Genomic DNA, 15,137 nt, shown 5'->3' on the forward strand with positions numbered 1-15,137 from the left:
TGATGCAGCGTAGTAACGCCTGAAAATACTCACTCTGGAGAATGAGATCCTGTGCTTTTTTGTTTTAGCCACTTAGCTAGAACACTACGCAAGGGCATATAACTATTAGCTTAAGGTCTAGCTTGCTCTAGCAAGTATTTTCTTGCTTTTTCATAATAAACAGGAGAACTGGACAGGTTGGAGGTGTTTCTTTACCAGCCACATCTGATTTTTGTTTTCTTCCTTTTTTTCTGGAATACTAGACAAACAGTGGAATATAAAAAAAAACCACCGTAAGACTTCTGCATGAAGAGCTGAAAAGAATAAGCAGATCAATCTTCAATCCTAAATTAAGTAGGCTTGAAAACAAACAACTGAAAAATGAAAATGGGAAATTCCTCAGAGAGAATTTATTTTTCAAAAAAAAAATCTACATCACTCCTGCTTCTGTCATTTGGATCTCAGAAAGGAAGCCTGCAACAGTGCTATCAATTTGAAAAGGTTCAGCTATGTAAATTCTAGGATTGGAAACCAGTATTTTTAACTGTCTTCTAACTGCAGCACAGGCAACACGAGACTTATATTTCAGTGTTACTGAAATAAATTGTGCCATTACATTTTTCAAAATCCTACTGTCATCTTTATGTCTCCAAAACTACCTTTCTACTCTACCCACACATCATAAGGAAGTTATTTTTTCTTCCTTAAATTACTCTTACCTCTAGCCAAATGAAAATCCTATGAGTTCTTCCTGCTTTCCTTCAACCCTCATTCTCTAGCTCTGCGTTGGCTCCACAGAAATGGCAACTCTAAGACCTTCAGTTCCTATTAGCTGGGGATTACCTTCACTAACCTCTGGCTCTGTTTGTCATTCTATGAAACATTATTTTCAAGTACAAGAAAGAAAAAAAGGATTTTACCCAGGAAAGCAAGTCTTCCCCAATTTGGCCAATAACAGAAGTCTCGTTCCTTTTTCGGACAGCTTTCATCTGATCGTTCAATGCAACTTAAAAAAAAAAATTAATACTGCTCAAATTGCTTGCTTAATTTTCAGCATTTATTTTAAAATAAAAGCTATTCTAGGAAAAAGACTAGATTTGCAGTAATTTCAACTAATTAAAAAAAATGAAAAGTGTCCTGCAACATAATAAATTTAGTAGAATATCTAAGAAAATGTTACATAACTCCTTTGAACTTCTGTCTCACCTGTCTTCAAATGACCCCTAAGAACCTTTCCAGTCTTATCTTTTCTGAGGCTCAACATCACTGCCCTTTTAAAAACATAGGAATAATGTAGAACACACTTCAAGCCACCTGCATAAAATTATACAGCTGATTATTCAGTGGCACAGCTGAAATTCTGATTCGAACGGTCCTTTCTCTAAACAATTAGAAAGGGTCACCCTTCAAAACCACCTGCAAGATATCAATCTTTTCAGATTTGTTTTCATATTCTCTTCAACAACAGTTGTAACGTTTTTAACATTGACCCATAAAGACCATTCATCAAAGCATTGCTCCTTTTATCAAAGCATGAATCAGCACAAGAGAGTCTGTGTGCACAGATAAGAAAAAAGCAAATATCTGAAACACTGGACACGTGCTTTCTTTATCAAAATATCTTTGTAAACCAGAAATGGAAAAACCGTGTGTGAAAGGAAGAACAGCTGTAGTATTCTTTTTCATCTGAAGTGTTGTACAAGGTTGCCTCTTGTTTCAGGGTCACTTGCTTAAATTTTTCAAATATTTGTATCCAGAATTCCAGTTGAGACTACAAAGCTGAAAGGCACCTCAGCTGCTCTTACCATGAAGCCCAAGGATATCCTCCAGATTTGAAAAGATTTTCCGTTTGTCACTTGAGTTCAGGATCCCTTCCCGGGTGACACGCTGGTAGAAGACATTATGCAGAACCCTCAGCGTGCGGACATGAGCTCTCTCGGTGTAAAATAACTCTGAAGAGAGAGGGGAAAGCAGGACTGTAACTACCTACTTAAGGAGGTGTGGCAATATGGATCCAAATGTGAAGCAAACAGAAGTCAGAAGTATGAACTTACAAAAGGCTCCCTCACCAACGCTTCCCTTGCTGGCCCACATTCCAGCCTGCTCCAGAATGGAGCCGTGCTCTGCTACACTTCCATGTTTGAAAGAACAGAGAAGCCAATAGATTCGTGACTCAGTTTAACCCAAACAAACAGCGAGCTCTCAGCAGCTCATATAGCCACTTGGAGTGTCCTGCAGGATTGCAAGACCTGAATTAAGATGAAGCTTTGAAGATGAAGTTTGGTAGTAGCTTTCCATTTGCATCATGTGCTTTCCGATGGTCTAGACAGTGCCTCTTTCTTTCTTTTCTAGAACATGATACTGCAAACTGGCCTTTCAGTGTCAAACCTTTTAGTATTTTTTATTTCTCCTCCAAGGACTGGATGAGTCTCATCTCAGGATACTTTTCAGTAACAAGTACAAGTTTCACACACACAAACTCTGCAAATCAGAAGTAATAGATGGCCACTACTTTGAGCAAATCAGTGAAGAAAGACCTAGTTTTACATTTTAAGAACTTCAGAGCTCCAGAGGATAGTTTTCAACTTTGTACTGGGTGAGCGAGGAAAAAATATCCATCTCACCATTAATCACTTCTTGGCGCTTGATTTCATAGGGTTTCAGCCCCATCAACACTTCTCGGCTCACAAGTTGCTGCCAGTTGGGAGGGTCCATGTCCATGTCAAAATCATACAGCTCATCTTCACTTTGTACATCTGTGAAACCAACACTGTCCATCCTAACATGAAAAAATATCTGTCAGATACTTCCTATTTTAGGCATGGGTGTAAGGAAGAAAGAAGAGAAATCTTAAGTGTATGTATCAGTTGTAAAGCATTGAATGTGCTCTCCGTAACAGCTGGAGGCTGTTAGATATCTGAACCTATAGGCACATTTTCTAACTTTGTCCTTTACAGAACAACTAAGAGTGAATATCTGTTCTTACAGTATTTCCATAACCCTCCTTTTAATGATACAGATAAAATAATTTGCTTGAAGTCAAATATCAAGTCGGTGACAGGGCAAGTTACAATTTCTTTCCTCCATCTATCTGCAGATACAGAGCTAACAGCAACACACACATTTAAAAAGAAAACGTGGAAATCTCAACTCCCTAACCCATCAATTCAAACCAGTAGATAACAAACCAGTAGATACAACAATCACTATACTTCACTCATAGATCAAAGGGCTTATCTGCATATGATTCAGTCCACCTGTCCTATATACAGATGCCAGTGTCTCATTTCGTGTGTGTGTTATTTAAGAAAAGGAAAGATCATGCAGACAATTGTACTGGCTCAGGACAATGAACACTACTGCATTCTACTTCATAACCTATTAAAATCTCAACAAATTCAGTGAAGTTCAAACATTCATAAGCATACTCACTTGCGAAAAGGCTTTGGTGTTCCCATGTCAACCATTCTGCAAAGAACGAAAGGAATTATTATGGAAGCTTATGCAAGAATTTCACCCCACTCAGACATTCGGCATAACTTCAGAGTAAAGGCCTAACCTCCTAACTAGAACATTTTGTCCATCTGTCAGCCTCACCCTCCTGATCTATAGAGAGTTTTCTAGTACTACCATAGCAGCAGACACAGATCAGCATTTCCTATTTCTACCAATAATGTTTAATACAAATGATGTCACTAATGGTTTTATAGACCCAGCTTCAACAGCCACTGTCACACTGACTCTCTTCCAAGGCTCAAGCCACCAGGGCACCATAGTTACCTCTCTGATTCTCCTTCCTCCTCCTGCAAGTTTTCCAAAGGAGATGGGAATTCAAAGGTATTATTAGGTGTGCGGGGTGTGCCATCCATACAGTCATTAGCAGGTGGAGCTTCTCCAGTCTGCTTCAAACCTAAACAGAGAATGAGTACGAAATGTCAAGATCTGTACCAAATTAGAGTACATTAGAGAACTTCATAGCCTCTTGATTCACAGCCTCATTTCAGCTTAGAGCTGGAGGAACTGAATTCTTAGGTTGGTAAGAAAAATCTCAGTGACAAATGTTTCCAGATGACACTGGACTTGTGCTTACAAAAGCATGCACCCGAGACTGGTTTTCTTCTTGTTAGATGATCCAATGCCACAGTGATAGAACCCACCTAACAACAATTTCTGGCCACGATAAGACTTCCTAACCCGAACCAGAGACTAAGTCAGAAAAGATGACTAAGCACCAAGGAAGATCATGTATAATGACATAAAAACATTTCCTAATTTGTCAAGTTCGTTGCATCAAAACTGTGCTTTGCATATCCCATTCACAACACAATCTTTAATCATTCCTCTTTGCTAGTATCATCCTACCTGTTTCGCTGTCCTTGCTTCCCTCTGGAGAAGAAAAGGGACCCATTGCCAAGGGAGACATTGGGTTGGCAGGTGGGTATGGCGTATCTGTTCCATCACTGGAGGCCCCACTCTGGCGCATCTTGCTAGAATCTGGTGGCTCTGGGCTAACAGAAGACGCTGTAGGTAAGTGCTTTGGATGGCGGGGCTTCTGCATTTCCATGGCTCTGCCAACTAAACAAACACAGAGCCATTATATTGCTGAAAGAGCTTTTACCCGTTTTCAGCAATGAAGACAGGAAGCATTTCAGGACAAAATGTGTGTCTTCAAAAACATGTTTTAAAAACAAAAAGTTTACTGAGTCTTCTTAGCATGGATTTTTAAAAGACAGCAGAGACTTTATCTGGCTTTCAGACTAATAGTTAGGGAACATATATTTCCTTGTCTGACATACTTGCACTGCTATCATGTCGACTCGGTCTCCTTGGTGGGCCCAGAATATTAGGAAAGCCTCTTCTCTTTCCTTTTTCCTCTCCTTCTTTCTCTTTCTTGATACTTTGCTGCCGTTAATATACAACAAAGAAAAGCAAAGCAAACAGATCACTCATTTCTTCAAATCCAGTTATTTACTGAGATATTGACTAGTTCTTATTTCTAACAAGTTACTGAGAGGTCAACATCCTGCAGCATCAGAGGAAAGACAGCCTATAGACAGACTACAAGTAGTGCGCAACAGAGTTAGCAGCGGGGAGCCACAGCATCTTAAGAGAGACATCTGTTATAAGCAAAAACTCACACTCCCTGCTTTTAACTTAGGAGGAGCTAGAAACCACTCTCCTCCCTAAGGTAAGAGACCAATTTACACCGACCAGTAGCACCTTGTTTCTGTAAGGCACAACATCCTGTGACTCCAAACCTCCACAAGCATAGAGACTCTAATCTGGGAGAGAGAAATACAACTTAACTTACCATTTCAGAAAGGTTGTGAACGCTTGATCTAACATTTTCGCACTGTCAGTGCAGAACTGCTCGTAACAGTCTTAACATTTCAAAGGAAGCTGAAATGCTGATGAAAGTAAGTAGCTACTGTGACCAGATACACCCCCATACTGTGGGAGACGACTGAACACACCCACAGAGATGGAGTTTTGGTAGAAAATTTCATTATATAACTGGAAAAGTGTGGGTGGCAGGAAGAGTAGCTTTCCTGCATCATGAAGCATGAGTTTTTGGGCAAGTTTCTCAAGAAGAAAACTAAAAGTATACAGGCCAACAGCCTGATAAGCCTTAATGAGATGCTCAAGTGATTCAAAGTTGTATTATATGACACATTTCTCACCCAAAGTTTTAATAAGGCTGGAAGTGTGAAAAACAAGCAGTTAGAATTCAGGCATACAGATAAAGGAAGAAAGAAGGCAACTCATTTGTAATTCACGTGTCTGAAAACATATGTAGAACTCAATTTCAGCTGTTAGGTTTTCTGTGCAGCTCAGTAATCCCAGACCCTCTTGATGCAGCAATGAAGACTGTAAAATCATACCAACTTCTAACGTGTCGTGCAAAAGTGGATTTTGAATTCTAACGAAGCACCCATGCTGGGCAGCTTTAAACAAACACACTCTGGCCACAACACTACTACCTTGATCTTTGGCAAGAAACCAATACGGCCACGCTTCTGCTCCAGGTTCCGAGGTTCTTTAACTTTGACTCCCAGGTGTTTCATGTAAGTAAGAATCACATACTGCATTGTGGAACTGCCAAGTATATACAAAAAAAAAGAAAATGCAGGATAAGGAGAAACGTACCGGGGAAAATACGTTTTGTCAAGAAAATGAAGAAGGTCAAATGCAAAGGTTCTATCGAGAAATTAACTATTTTTAGATTGAAAGAACTTGGCTTTTTTTTTTTTAATATGAAACAAACTATCACAGACAATGGGAAAGACTCAGCCAGTATCAGAATTTGTCCTCTTGTAAACAAAAGATGGAGTATATAAAAGGCGTACCAGCCTAGAAGGTAAAAATAATATTTTGACAATTACACAGAAGGTCCTAAAATGATATACTAAATACAAACTTGAAGTCACATTATAGTTTTGAGTTATGGTAAAAATAAGTAATAGTAAAAGGTATGGTTGCAGTAGAGAGCACAGTAAAAGCTACCCAGGCGGTTGTATACACACACACTGAATAAGGCAAGGCACATACAGAAAATAAGTGTTAGACCAGACTGAAACAGCTGCAAAACAAAACCAAAAGAAACATGAACTCTCAGTGACGGTAACTTTTTCAGATCTGAAACAAAGGCAACAAACTTCAGAATAAGAAGAGGTTGAGAGCAAGAGGTTGATGCTCTGAATTCAAATTATTATGCCAGGGGATTTGGAAAATGAGAGTTTGTGGCTACAGCCAGCAGAGGGCTATCTTGTTCTGCTCAGCAGAACAGGGAGCCAGCAGTGAGGTTCTTACTTCACAGACAGCCCACACAACTTCCATTACCTCTTGTCTTCTTCCAAAGGCTGAGATGTCATCCTAAAAACAAGAAAGAATTTTAAAAAGAAACTCAAAACCCAATTAACACCCAGTCACATCCACCCAGACCATCAGCAGTTGTGTTCAAAGTATCCTTTGGAGATAGTCCCGAAGTGGGCGGGAGTAAACAAAAACGAAGGTTCAGCTGGGAAAATTGGATTCAGCTCACATGAAAAGAAAAAATGGGCTATATGTTTCTACAACCCAAGAAAAGGACTCTGATCTAATAATGCACAAGCTGACAATGGAAGCTTTTCCTCTGCTATTTGAACAGTAGCCTCCTTGAAAAGATATATGGACTTTACCTAACTATTAGCTTAGTTTTGGCTATCATTACTCAAACATACGCTGACAGCAAACAGTGGAAGCAATGTAAATGTAGTGATGTCAAATTGCTTCTAGTTCCCAATTCCTTTGCTCTGTTGTTGTCAGGTCCAGGGTACAACCTTTTTTACCCCCACAATTATACTTGCTGTTACTCACAACACTTCCTCAATTTTAGCAATGATCTGTTCTGCACATGCTCTTTCCTTCTCCACTGCATTCCGGTCACGAACTCTTTCTGCATCCAGCCTGGTTAGCTCTCCTTCTGCCAGGGTCAATCCCATACTACGTTTCTGCCTGAAAAATGGGGAGAGGGAAGCATCACTTGAAATGGAATACTGACCTGTAACAAGAAGCAGCAATCTCTTGACATTCAGAATGTCAAACAGGTTTCATTATTGGTTTCTGTATGAAAATGGAGAAGTCATAACATTTCTCCATAACATTTGCACTCACTTTAAAACACAGGAAGATAGCCTTTGGAGGGATAAAGTTGTATGATATTTATTAAGAGGCTGCCATTGCAAGGGTCAAGAAAAAGTAGTTACTCTTTTTGCAGCATCCCACACTGTATATTTGAAGCATATACTTGAATCGAGACATTTTTAGGTATGAAAAAGTCCATTATTGAACACTTGTCTTGGTATAATGTCTCATGTTGGCACAGAGCTCTTAAGGCCCCACGTGAAAGGGCATATTAATTATCAAATTCTACTATATGCCCATCACAGCATTCTAAAGTGGATTATTCCATGCCCAAAAGGGAGAGGGAAGGAAAAAAGGAGAATAAAAAAAAAATATGTAAGCTGATTATAAACACAGTTAGTAAGAAGGATTTATATAACATCACCTGAGTAACAATATTCTGAAATTGCCTCAAATAGCTTCAAGGAATGAAGAATCCAAGCTCTAAAACTGATCTTGCAATTGATTACTTGCAACGCAGTGTCAAAAAACATTCAAGGACTGGTCACAGGGTGACCCTGGAGGCCTTCTCCAGTGGTATCTTCCTATTCGGTCCAACATGAATTACTATGTCCCCCGAGTTTTGACTTCCCTGTATTGGACATGTTGACTGAGGGCAGGTATGAATTAAACAAAAACTACAGACAACTGTTGTTACCTGAAATCTTCCAGATTCCTTTGAACTTCTGGACAGACTTTATCTTGCATAGTTTGTATAAACTGGCGATGAAGCTCTTCAGGAAGGAGTTCTGGCCTTCTTCTGTCTGTAAGTCAGAAAAGAAAAATTAATAGATTATTCTTTTGAGAATAGTCCTCTCCACCTTAGAATAAAGTCACTCACATGTATACTTTAACCCATCCAAGAGTACCCTTTTGCCTTTCACTTGCTGATAACACGACTTTCAGTGCATTAAGCGTAAGCAGCTTTGGTCACATCCGTTACCATACTGAAAAATGTACATGCCAATGTGGCCAATGCTTCCCACCACTTACGCATGTATCAGAGCACGCGTTATGCCCTCCCCAAGAAACATAAGAAGTATTTATTTGTCTCTTCCTGTAACGCATGACACCATATGTTTGAAGTAATCCCACGTACATTTCAGAAACTTGCTTGGACTGCCTCAGACAGTAGAAACTGCAGAAATAGATACCCAAGGCAAGAGCACCCTACCTAGTTCTAAGGAGATTTCATCTGGAACTGGAACTTTTAGATTCTGTGAAAGAAAAGAAAGACTGGGAGAACATATGCAACAAACACCACCCCAGTAAAACACACAGTACAAAACATACAAGAAAATCCACACAAAAGCTAAAATCATACAACCTGAACACCTGAAGGTATTAAGGGGAAGACTCCCATCCTGAATATATTTTATATTACACAAGGATTATTTCATCTAAACATGTAGTACTAGCCTCTGCTACACTATCTGGTAGTCCAATTCATGACAGTGAAGAAGTTTCTCAGGCTTTCCAACAGACACATAAAATTTCCCAATCCTTGCAATAGCCACACCAATATATACAGCAATTATTAACTAAAAGGCAATGTATAACAGCTTAGAGCTTGCTTACATATCACAAAATTATTTCTCCTATCAGACAATGCATTCCCTGTGATTTATTGAGTTACCAGGCATCTGAGGCTATACACCATTCATTTTCCTGTATTCACTGGTAACATTTAAACAAAAAAACTTCTCATTTTGGAGGACTTAAATAACTCCTTAGTTTTTTCCAGTTCAGGAGACTGGAGAAAGGTAAAAGTCAACTTGCTAGACATGCTTGAAAATGAGGGAAAAGACTGGAACCTACTGCAGCTCGGTCCAAGAAGAACTGGTAAAACTCAAGGAAGACACGTCGAGTCTCTTTGGAGTTGGTCTGCTTGTACAAGTCTGTGTAAAGGTAGCACAACTGTGGGAAACAGGAAGGGAAGAAATTAAGCGATACCATGAGAACTCTTTTAACACTCCTAACTCCAAGCTTTCTTTCAAATATTGCAAGGAATTCAGCATTGCTGGATTGAAACTCTTCCTAGCTACCTTCAGCCATCTAGCTTGCTCACGTAACCTCGGCTAGGCTGCCCTGGTAATCAGCAGAGAAGGGGCAGGGGGGAGAAAGGTCAGACCTTCCCTCTAGACAACTAATCCCACCACCTTAGGGTGGAATGAAACGCTTTCAAGAGCTAAATACTTATTTGTAAACAGCTAAATGTCAGGGAGACAGTTCTCTTTGTGCTTCTCTTCATTTATCTGAAAGACTCTCATGCTTGCACAGATCTGCATTTCTCTCCTTGCCAATCCAGCCATGTCACTGACAATGCTACACGAGGAGATCCTGATACACTCTGGTTAAGACTACCAATTTGGGTCAGGGAAACAATTCCAGAACATCTTACCAATGCTGCAGGGTCAAACTGGGACACCACATGATGCAGAACAGCAGCCAGGTGAGCTGGGCGGGATTTCAGGAGCTCAATGTTTTGGAAACAGCTGCATTGTCCGTTAATCTGTAGAGATACATGGAAACTATTTGAATTATTCAAGAAAGCTACTGTGAGAAAAACCAAGAAGCTTTGTTCCAACAGCTTAGCTCCTCATTTGTTTAATTAAAATAAAAACTGATCAATTCCAGAACCTTTGCAATGCCATTCTAACATCCCAGGAAGGGCTTACAATAGGAACACTTCTTTTAAATAATCTCCTGAACACTGAGTACAATATAATGAAATATAATTCAGAGCAAAGGACAGCTAAAATAACTCAGAATAAATATGTCAAAAGCCACAGCAGCTATTCTGCTGTGACAATAATGCAGAACTTAATAGAAACTAAATAAGTAAAAGAAAATTAAGGCAAATGAATTTCTAGAAAGCTTGAAGTTATGAGAAGAAAGAAAGAGTAACAGAAAGAATCAAAGATGGCATATTGTCACAAACTCCCCAAATGTTTTTATTTGGCAAGATCAGCCATAACAGGAATCACATTCTCTAGTTCTTAATTCACCACACAAGAACTGCTCAATAAAAACAAGTCATGGAGCACTTGTAGTTTAGGCACAGAGGAACAGAATTCTGGTTGAGGGGGAAAAGAGGTGGCTGAGGCTAAAAGTCATTCCCACCTGCTCCTGTTCAGTGTCAAAGTCGTCATCCTCTGCTCCAATGATCTGAGGCCCCACTCGGGATAAAGGACTTCCAACACTGGACTGGGAATCCTGGGGTGAGTGGGAAATGAGGGAAGAGAAGGAAGAAACGTACAGTGCTGTTACTCTCTTGGCACAGTAAACCTTCTTTACCAAGTTAGAGATACTACTGTCATTTTTATTCTCCTTCTCAAAACTCAATGGAAACCCATGTGTCTTTACTCAATCTTGTCCAAGTCTGCAGTTGTGAGATCCCCTTACGAATGCTTCTAGCGTGCTGCAAGCATTCAGAAACATTAAATCAGATGATTCAAAATCAACTGCATTATCTACAGACACGAACATGCTGAGCATGTGGCATATGACAAATGCCATCTTAGTACAAATGGAGAAATATAACTTTGGAAAGTCAAGCAGATGAGGGGAAAAATACTTCAAGAAGTCATCCTAAGGAAGAAAATAGTATATTCAGATAGGTCTGCACTTTCTACAACGTTCCACTTTTACCTACTCTTGAGGCCATCCCTGATAATGCCAGCCTCGTAATGACTAACTATCCTAAAGAAAAGACTGTTTCATTTACTGCTGGACTCAAGGAATAAAATATGTACAACTGCTCTACCTATTTTAGGTCCAGCTGTTTTACTGCTTATTATATATTTCTCGCCTCTAAATGGGCCTGCTCTTAAGCTCCATAAACATTTACTCAGCTAATCGACTTTCCCTGCACAATTTTAATTGCATTTTATTTTCTAAAGCAAAGTTCCTGCATGCTCCACCTAGAAAGCGGAGGAAAACCAGCAAAGTTTTAATGGGCCCATTACAGGAGATGCTGTTGTGACACTTTATGTTTTGTACTCACAGTATCTTGAACCTCAGTCTTTTCTGGGCTCTCATCCGGATAAATCCGCTCCTTCAAGCCACTGCGAGGACTCTGGGAAAGAAGGAAGTTCAGTCCTGGTGAGTACCAGCAAATCCAGGAAAATGAGAACTGCACAGTAAGTTTTTCAACCACAACCACCAAAATTTCTCCTTTCTCACAGAGTGAGCTGTTAAACAACTGAGGTATGAACAGCCAAACTAAAATGTGTGACCTACATGCACAGTTTCCTAAAAAACCATGAAACAACCAAATGCAGAAGCAGTTTTGGTAAGAAAGCTAGTGACATTGAATAACAGCAGAGCTGTAAAATCTACTAGTGCACCTGTCCCTAGCTTTCTCTTTGCTCTCCCCACCTCTTCTGACAGTTTATGTAGTACCCATATTGCTAGCTCTCTGACTAGGCCCTTTTCTCAACATCCCCTCTGAAGAGCGGGGCTCCCAGCAAAGGGCTCAGTATTCCAGGTGTAGTCTCACCAGTGCCCAGCAGAAGGGGCTAGTAACTTCCCTCCACCTGCTGGCAATCCTCTTTCTCATAGAGCCCAGTAGACACTTGGCTTTATTTGCAAAAAGCAGCATGTGCTGTTGGCTCATCTTCAGTGTGGCCACAATAACACCCAGGTCATTTCAGCTAGGCTACTACTCAGCCTGTTGGTTTCCAGCCTGTATTGATGCATGGAATTATTTCACCCCAGCCGTAGAACTCTGGACTTGTTAAACTTCGATAGGTTTCTATTGCCCCCAACCCTTAAGTTCCTCAGGGTCACTTTGGATTGAAAAGCTTGAGCGTTTGGTGTGTCAATCACCTCCAGTGATCAAATACCATTCACAATACTGACAGGATTAAGTTTATTAGGAAGACAGCTATGAATTTTGTTCTGCATTTATTATATACAAACATGAGTGATATCTAGTCAGATTTGGAGTTGGAGGAGGAATGTTTCAAAATAGAGTCATGTATGTTCACATTTTGGAGGTATATCTGACCCACGTTCCTTTCACTTCCAACTGCTAGTACAAATTTAGCTCCCGCATCCTTAAGTTAAACAACAAACATAGGCCAAAACCCAAGTACAGAGTCTCAATTCCTCTGCACTAATCAGATAGCACCTAATCCTTAATTAAGTCACTAAGACACTCGATTAGGGAGACCGTACGAGCACACAGATTGACAACTAATGAGTGAACAGACTAAGAGCCTTTACTGTTGGCAATAATTGAAGCTTATTTGGTAGAAGTAAGGCTCTTCCCCACTTTCATGGCAACGTGCCCACTGACTGGATCTGAGTCACAGTTACCGCAATTGGAACATTACCATACCCTTAAAAGATGCTCTAATTGGCATCTCTGAGTTCTGAGAAAGATGCTGGCATCCATCTTTCTTTGTCTGGTTACAGGGATTGTGCCAGGAAAATCTAATCCTGGATAAAAACCCAAACCCCACAGTATTTTTTTTCCAGTCCCTCATGGAAGACCGATATAGCATGCTTCCTCAGGGAAATATTTTTGGTGTGTAGTGAGAAGCCTATTTTAGTAATACACAGTGTTACTGAGACAGAGTACATATGTATGACACACAGAACAACATTAAAAAATCTGCACAAGAAAACCAAATCCGAAAGGTATAGAAGCAAAGTCACGGAGCTGTTCAAGACTCACATCAGCAATGTCACTGTTTGGTCGGGAGGGGCTGTCACCACTGTAATCCAGTTTGCTCACACAATCCCCGCTCTCTGCCTCCACTTCACTGATCTGCAGCGATTCTGTCACAGACCTGGAGGACAAGACTCCATCCTAAAAAGATAAAGTGAGTTGGGAGACAGCACAGAGCAAGTAGAATATTTCAAGAGACAATCCTTAAACAGTAGCTGTTTCAAAACCCCGTTAGCTCACGTTATTTATAAAACTTTCTTCATGTATCTAGAAAAGGCTGCAATGCTTTTCTAAGAGAAAACAACAGAAAAATCACACCAAGTTTTCAGGACTTATAACATTATAGGCACAGGAAAAAGGGAAAAATAATATCATCTGCATTTTTTTTTTTCCAAAAGCAAAGGTAAAGCTGTTTTAAGCTTCCAGTTATTCATTCTCCACTGTAAGAATGACTTCACAGGTTTCTTTTAGTTGTATTGACAGACAGACTAATAAACACGTCGTAGCTTGCACTTACTGTTTTAAAAGCAGTTTTTCACAGATGGTTTGGAATGCCACTGTTAAGTCTATTTCATATACTGACATTGCACTGTATTGCTTGACAGCTTCTGCAAGCCTAATTACAAGTCTCAACGCTAGAGGGTGCAATTTGCCTGTACAAGCCAGAAGAGCATGGCAGGGAACTCCTGCTTGCCCAGAACGTCATCATCCCCCAAGAATCTTCACCTGGAACACACCACAGAGAAGCCTGACACATTCTGTTACCTGAGTACAGCCTGTGGCTTTGGACAACTGCTCTTGCAGCTGAGGAATGTGCTTCTTCGTTTCCTGTATCTCTTTGAGCAGTCGCGTGGTGGGTGATCGGCTATACTCTTCTTGCAGAGACTGAAAAATAATTTAATGACCTTTCACTCAGTATCTCCTCAATATCAAAGCTTAGAACTACAACCTACTAGTAATCTTCATTCCATTTACACATTTTAAATAATAAACAGCACATCTGCACACATACTAAGTAGATGCTACAGAACGTCCATTTTATATAGCTCTCCTCTCTCTCTCCCGTGCCGTATGAAAATAACCACATTCTAGAGATTTACTGAAAATCACAACCACATTGAACGTACAGCTGATGGCACAATAACTCAGCACCACCACGGAGTGCTGTGCCAATTGTAGCTCCTAGTGAGAAACTGAGCGCTTTCTCTCAGTAAGAGTCAAAGAGGCTTACTTGCCCAAGGATTAGATCAGACTGACGGATATATACATTTCCATTTAAGAAAGCTCCCACAATTTTTTCCTTACTCTGTCAAGGATTAAAAAATCAAGAGCTGATCTGTAAGAGTGATTAGATCTCTGCTGTTAGGCCAGTACACAGAAAAGCTAAGCTGAAACACAAGCTATGCAAGAGAATGTTGAAGATGCTACTAAGTAGTGATTCAACAACGGATCTTTGTATTTGCACCATACTTTCCTCCACCCCTCTCAAACTCATGCAACTCCAGTACCTGCAGCCGCTCCTGCTCTTTCTGGAGCATCTTTCTCAGAATCTCCACCTTCTGGTTGTGGACAACATTATTCTCCTCCTAGAAAATATGGAGAGATTAAGGGTCAGTTTTTTTGGTGGAGCTGGGAAGAAAGATAAGGAAAATGGATATGCCCACTTTTCATCTACTTCCTAAACATGGCCTCTGAAAAGCCCTACAAGAAGCAATTCAAGTTTCTAAATCCTATCCTATGCATTCTTTCCTACTTTTGAACATAGCTATCAACATTAAAAAAAAAAATAGACGGACCAGAAGTGTTTGCTTATGTGCTT

At 40.1% G+C, this 15,137-nt stretch overlaps 1 protein-coding gene across 2 annotated transcripts in view; it reads right to left on the reverse strand.

Annotated features, from left to right (window-relative positions):
- Positions 1-15,137, reverse strand: part of ARHGEF12 (Rho guanine nucleotide exchange factor (GEF) 12) — a 78,359-nt gene that overhangs the window by 17,133 nt on the left and 46,089 nt on the right. For both annotated transcript variants that reach the window (XM_009330403.1, XM_009330402.1), the window contains 19 exons: positions 14,827-14,904; positions 14,084-14,203; positions 13,325-13,459; positions 11,648-11,719; positions 10,765-10,857; positions 10,043-10,153; positions 9,460-9,558; positions 8,816-8,858; positions 8,300-8,405; positions 7,336-7,473; positions 6,820-6,852; positions 5,961-6,075; positions 4,776-4,881; positions 4,342-4,554; positions 3,760-3,889; positions 3,412-3,447; positions 2,604-2,758; positions 1,785-1,931; positions 900-985 (listed from right to left, as the gene is read on the reverse strand). In XM_009330403.1, the coding sequence (XP_009328678.1) occupies positions 900-985; positions 1,785-1,931; positions 2,604-2,758; positions 3,412-3,447; positions 3,760-3,889; positions 4,342-4,554; positions 4,776-4,881; positions 5,961-6,075; positions 6,820-6,852; positions 7,336-7,473; positions 8,300-8,405; positions 8,816-8,858; positions 9,460-9,558; positions 10,043-10,153; positions 10,765-10,857; positions 11,648-11,719; positions 13,325-13,459; positions 14,084-14,203; positions 14,827-14,904 (2,016 nt within the window). The remainder of the gene's footprint in view (positions 1-899; positions 986-1,784; positions 1,932-2,603; positions 2,759-3,411; positions 3,448-3,759; positions 3,890-4,341; positions 4,555-4,775; positions 4,882-5,960; positions 6,076-6,819; positions 6,853-7,335; positions 7,474-8,299; positions 8,406-8,815; positions 8,859-9,459; positions 9,559-10,042; positions 10,154-10,764; positions 10,858-11,647; positions 11,720-13,324; positions 13,460-14,083; positions 14,204-14,826; positions 14,905-15,137) is intronic.

The sequence above is a fragment of the Pygoscelis adeliae genome, unplaced genomic scaffold (assembly GCF_000699105.1).
Source record: "Pygoscelis adeliae isolate BGI_AS28 unplaced genomic scaffold, ASM69910v1 Scaffold608, whole genome shotgun sequence".
Lineage (NCBI taxonomy): Eukaryota > Metazoa > Chordata > Aves > Sphenisciformes > Spheniscidae > Pygoscelis > Pygoscelis adeliae.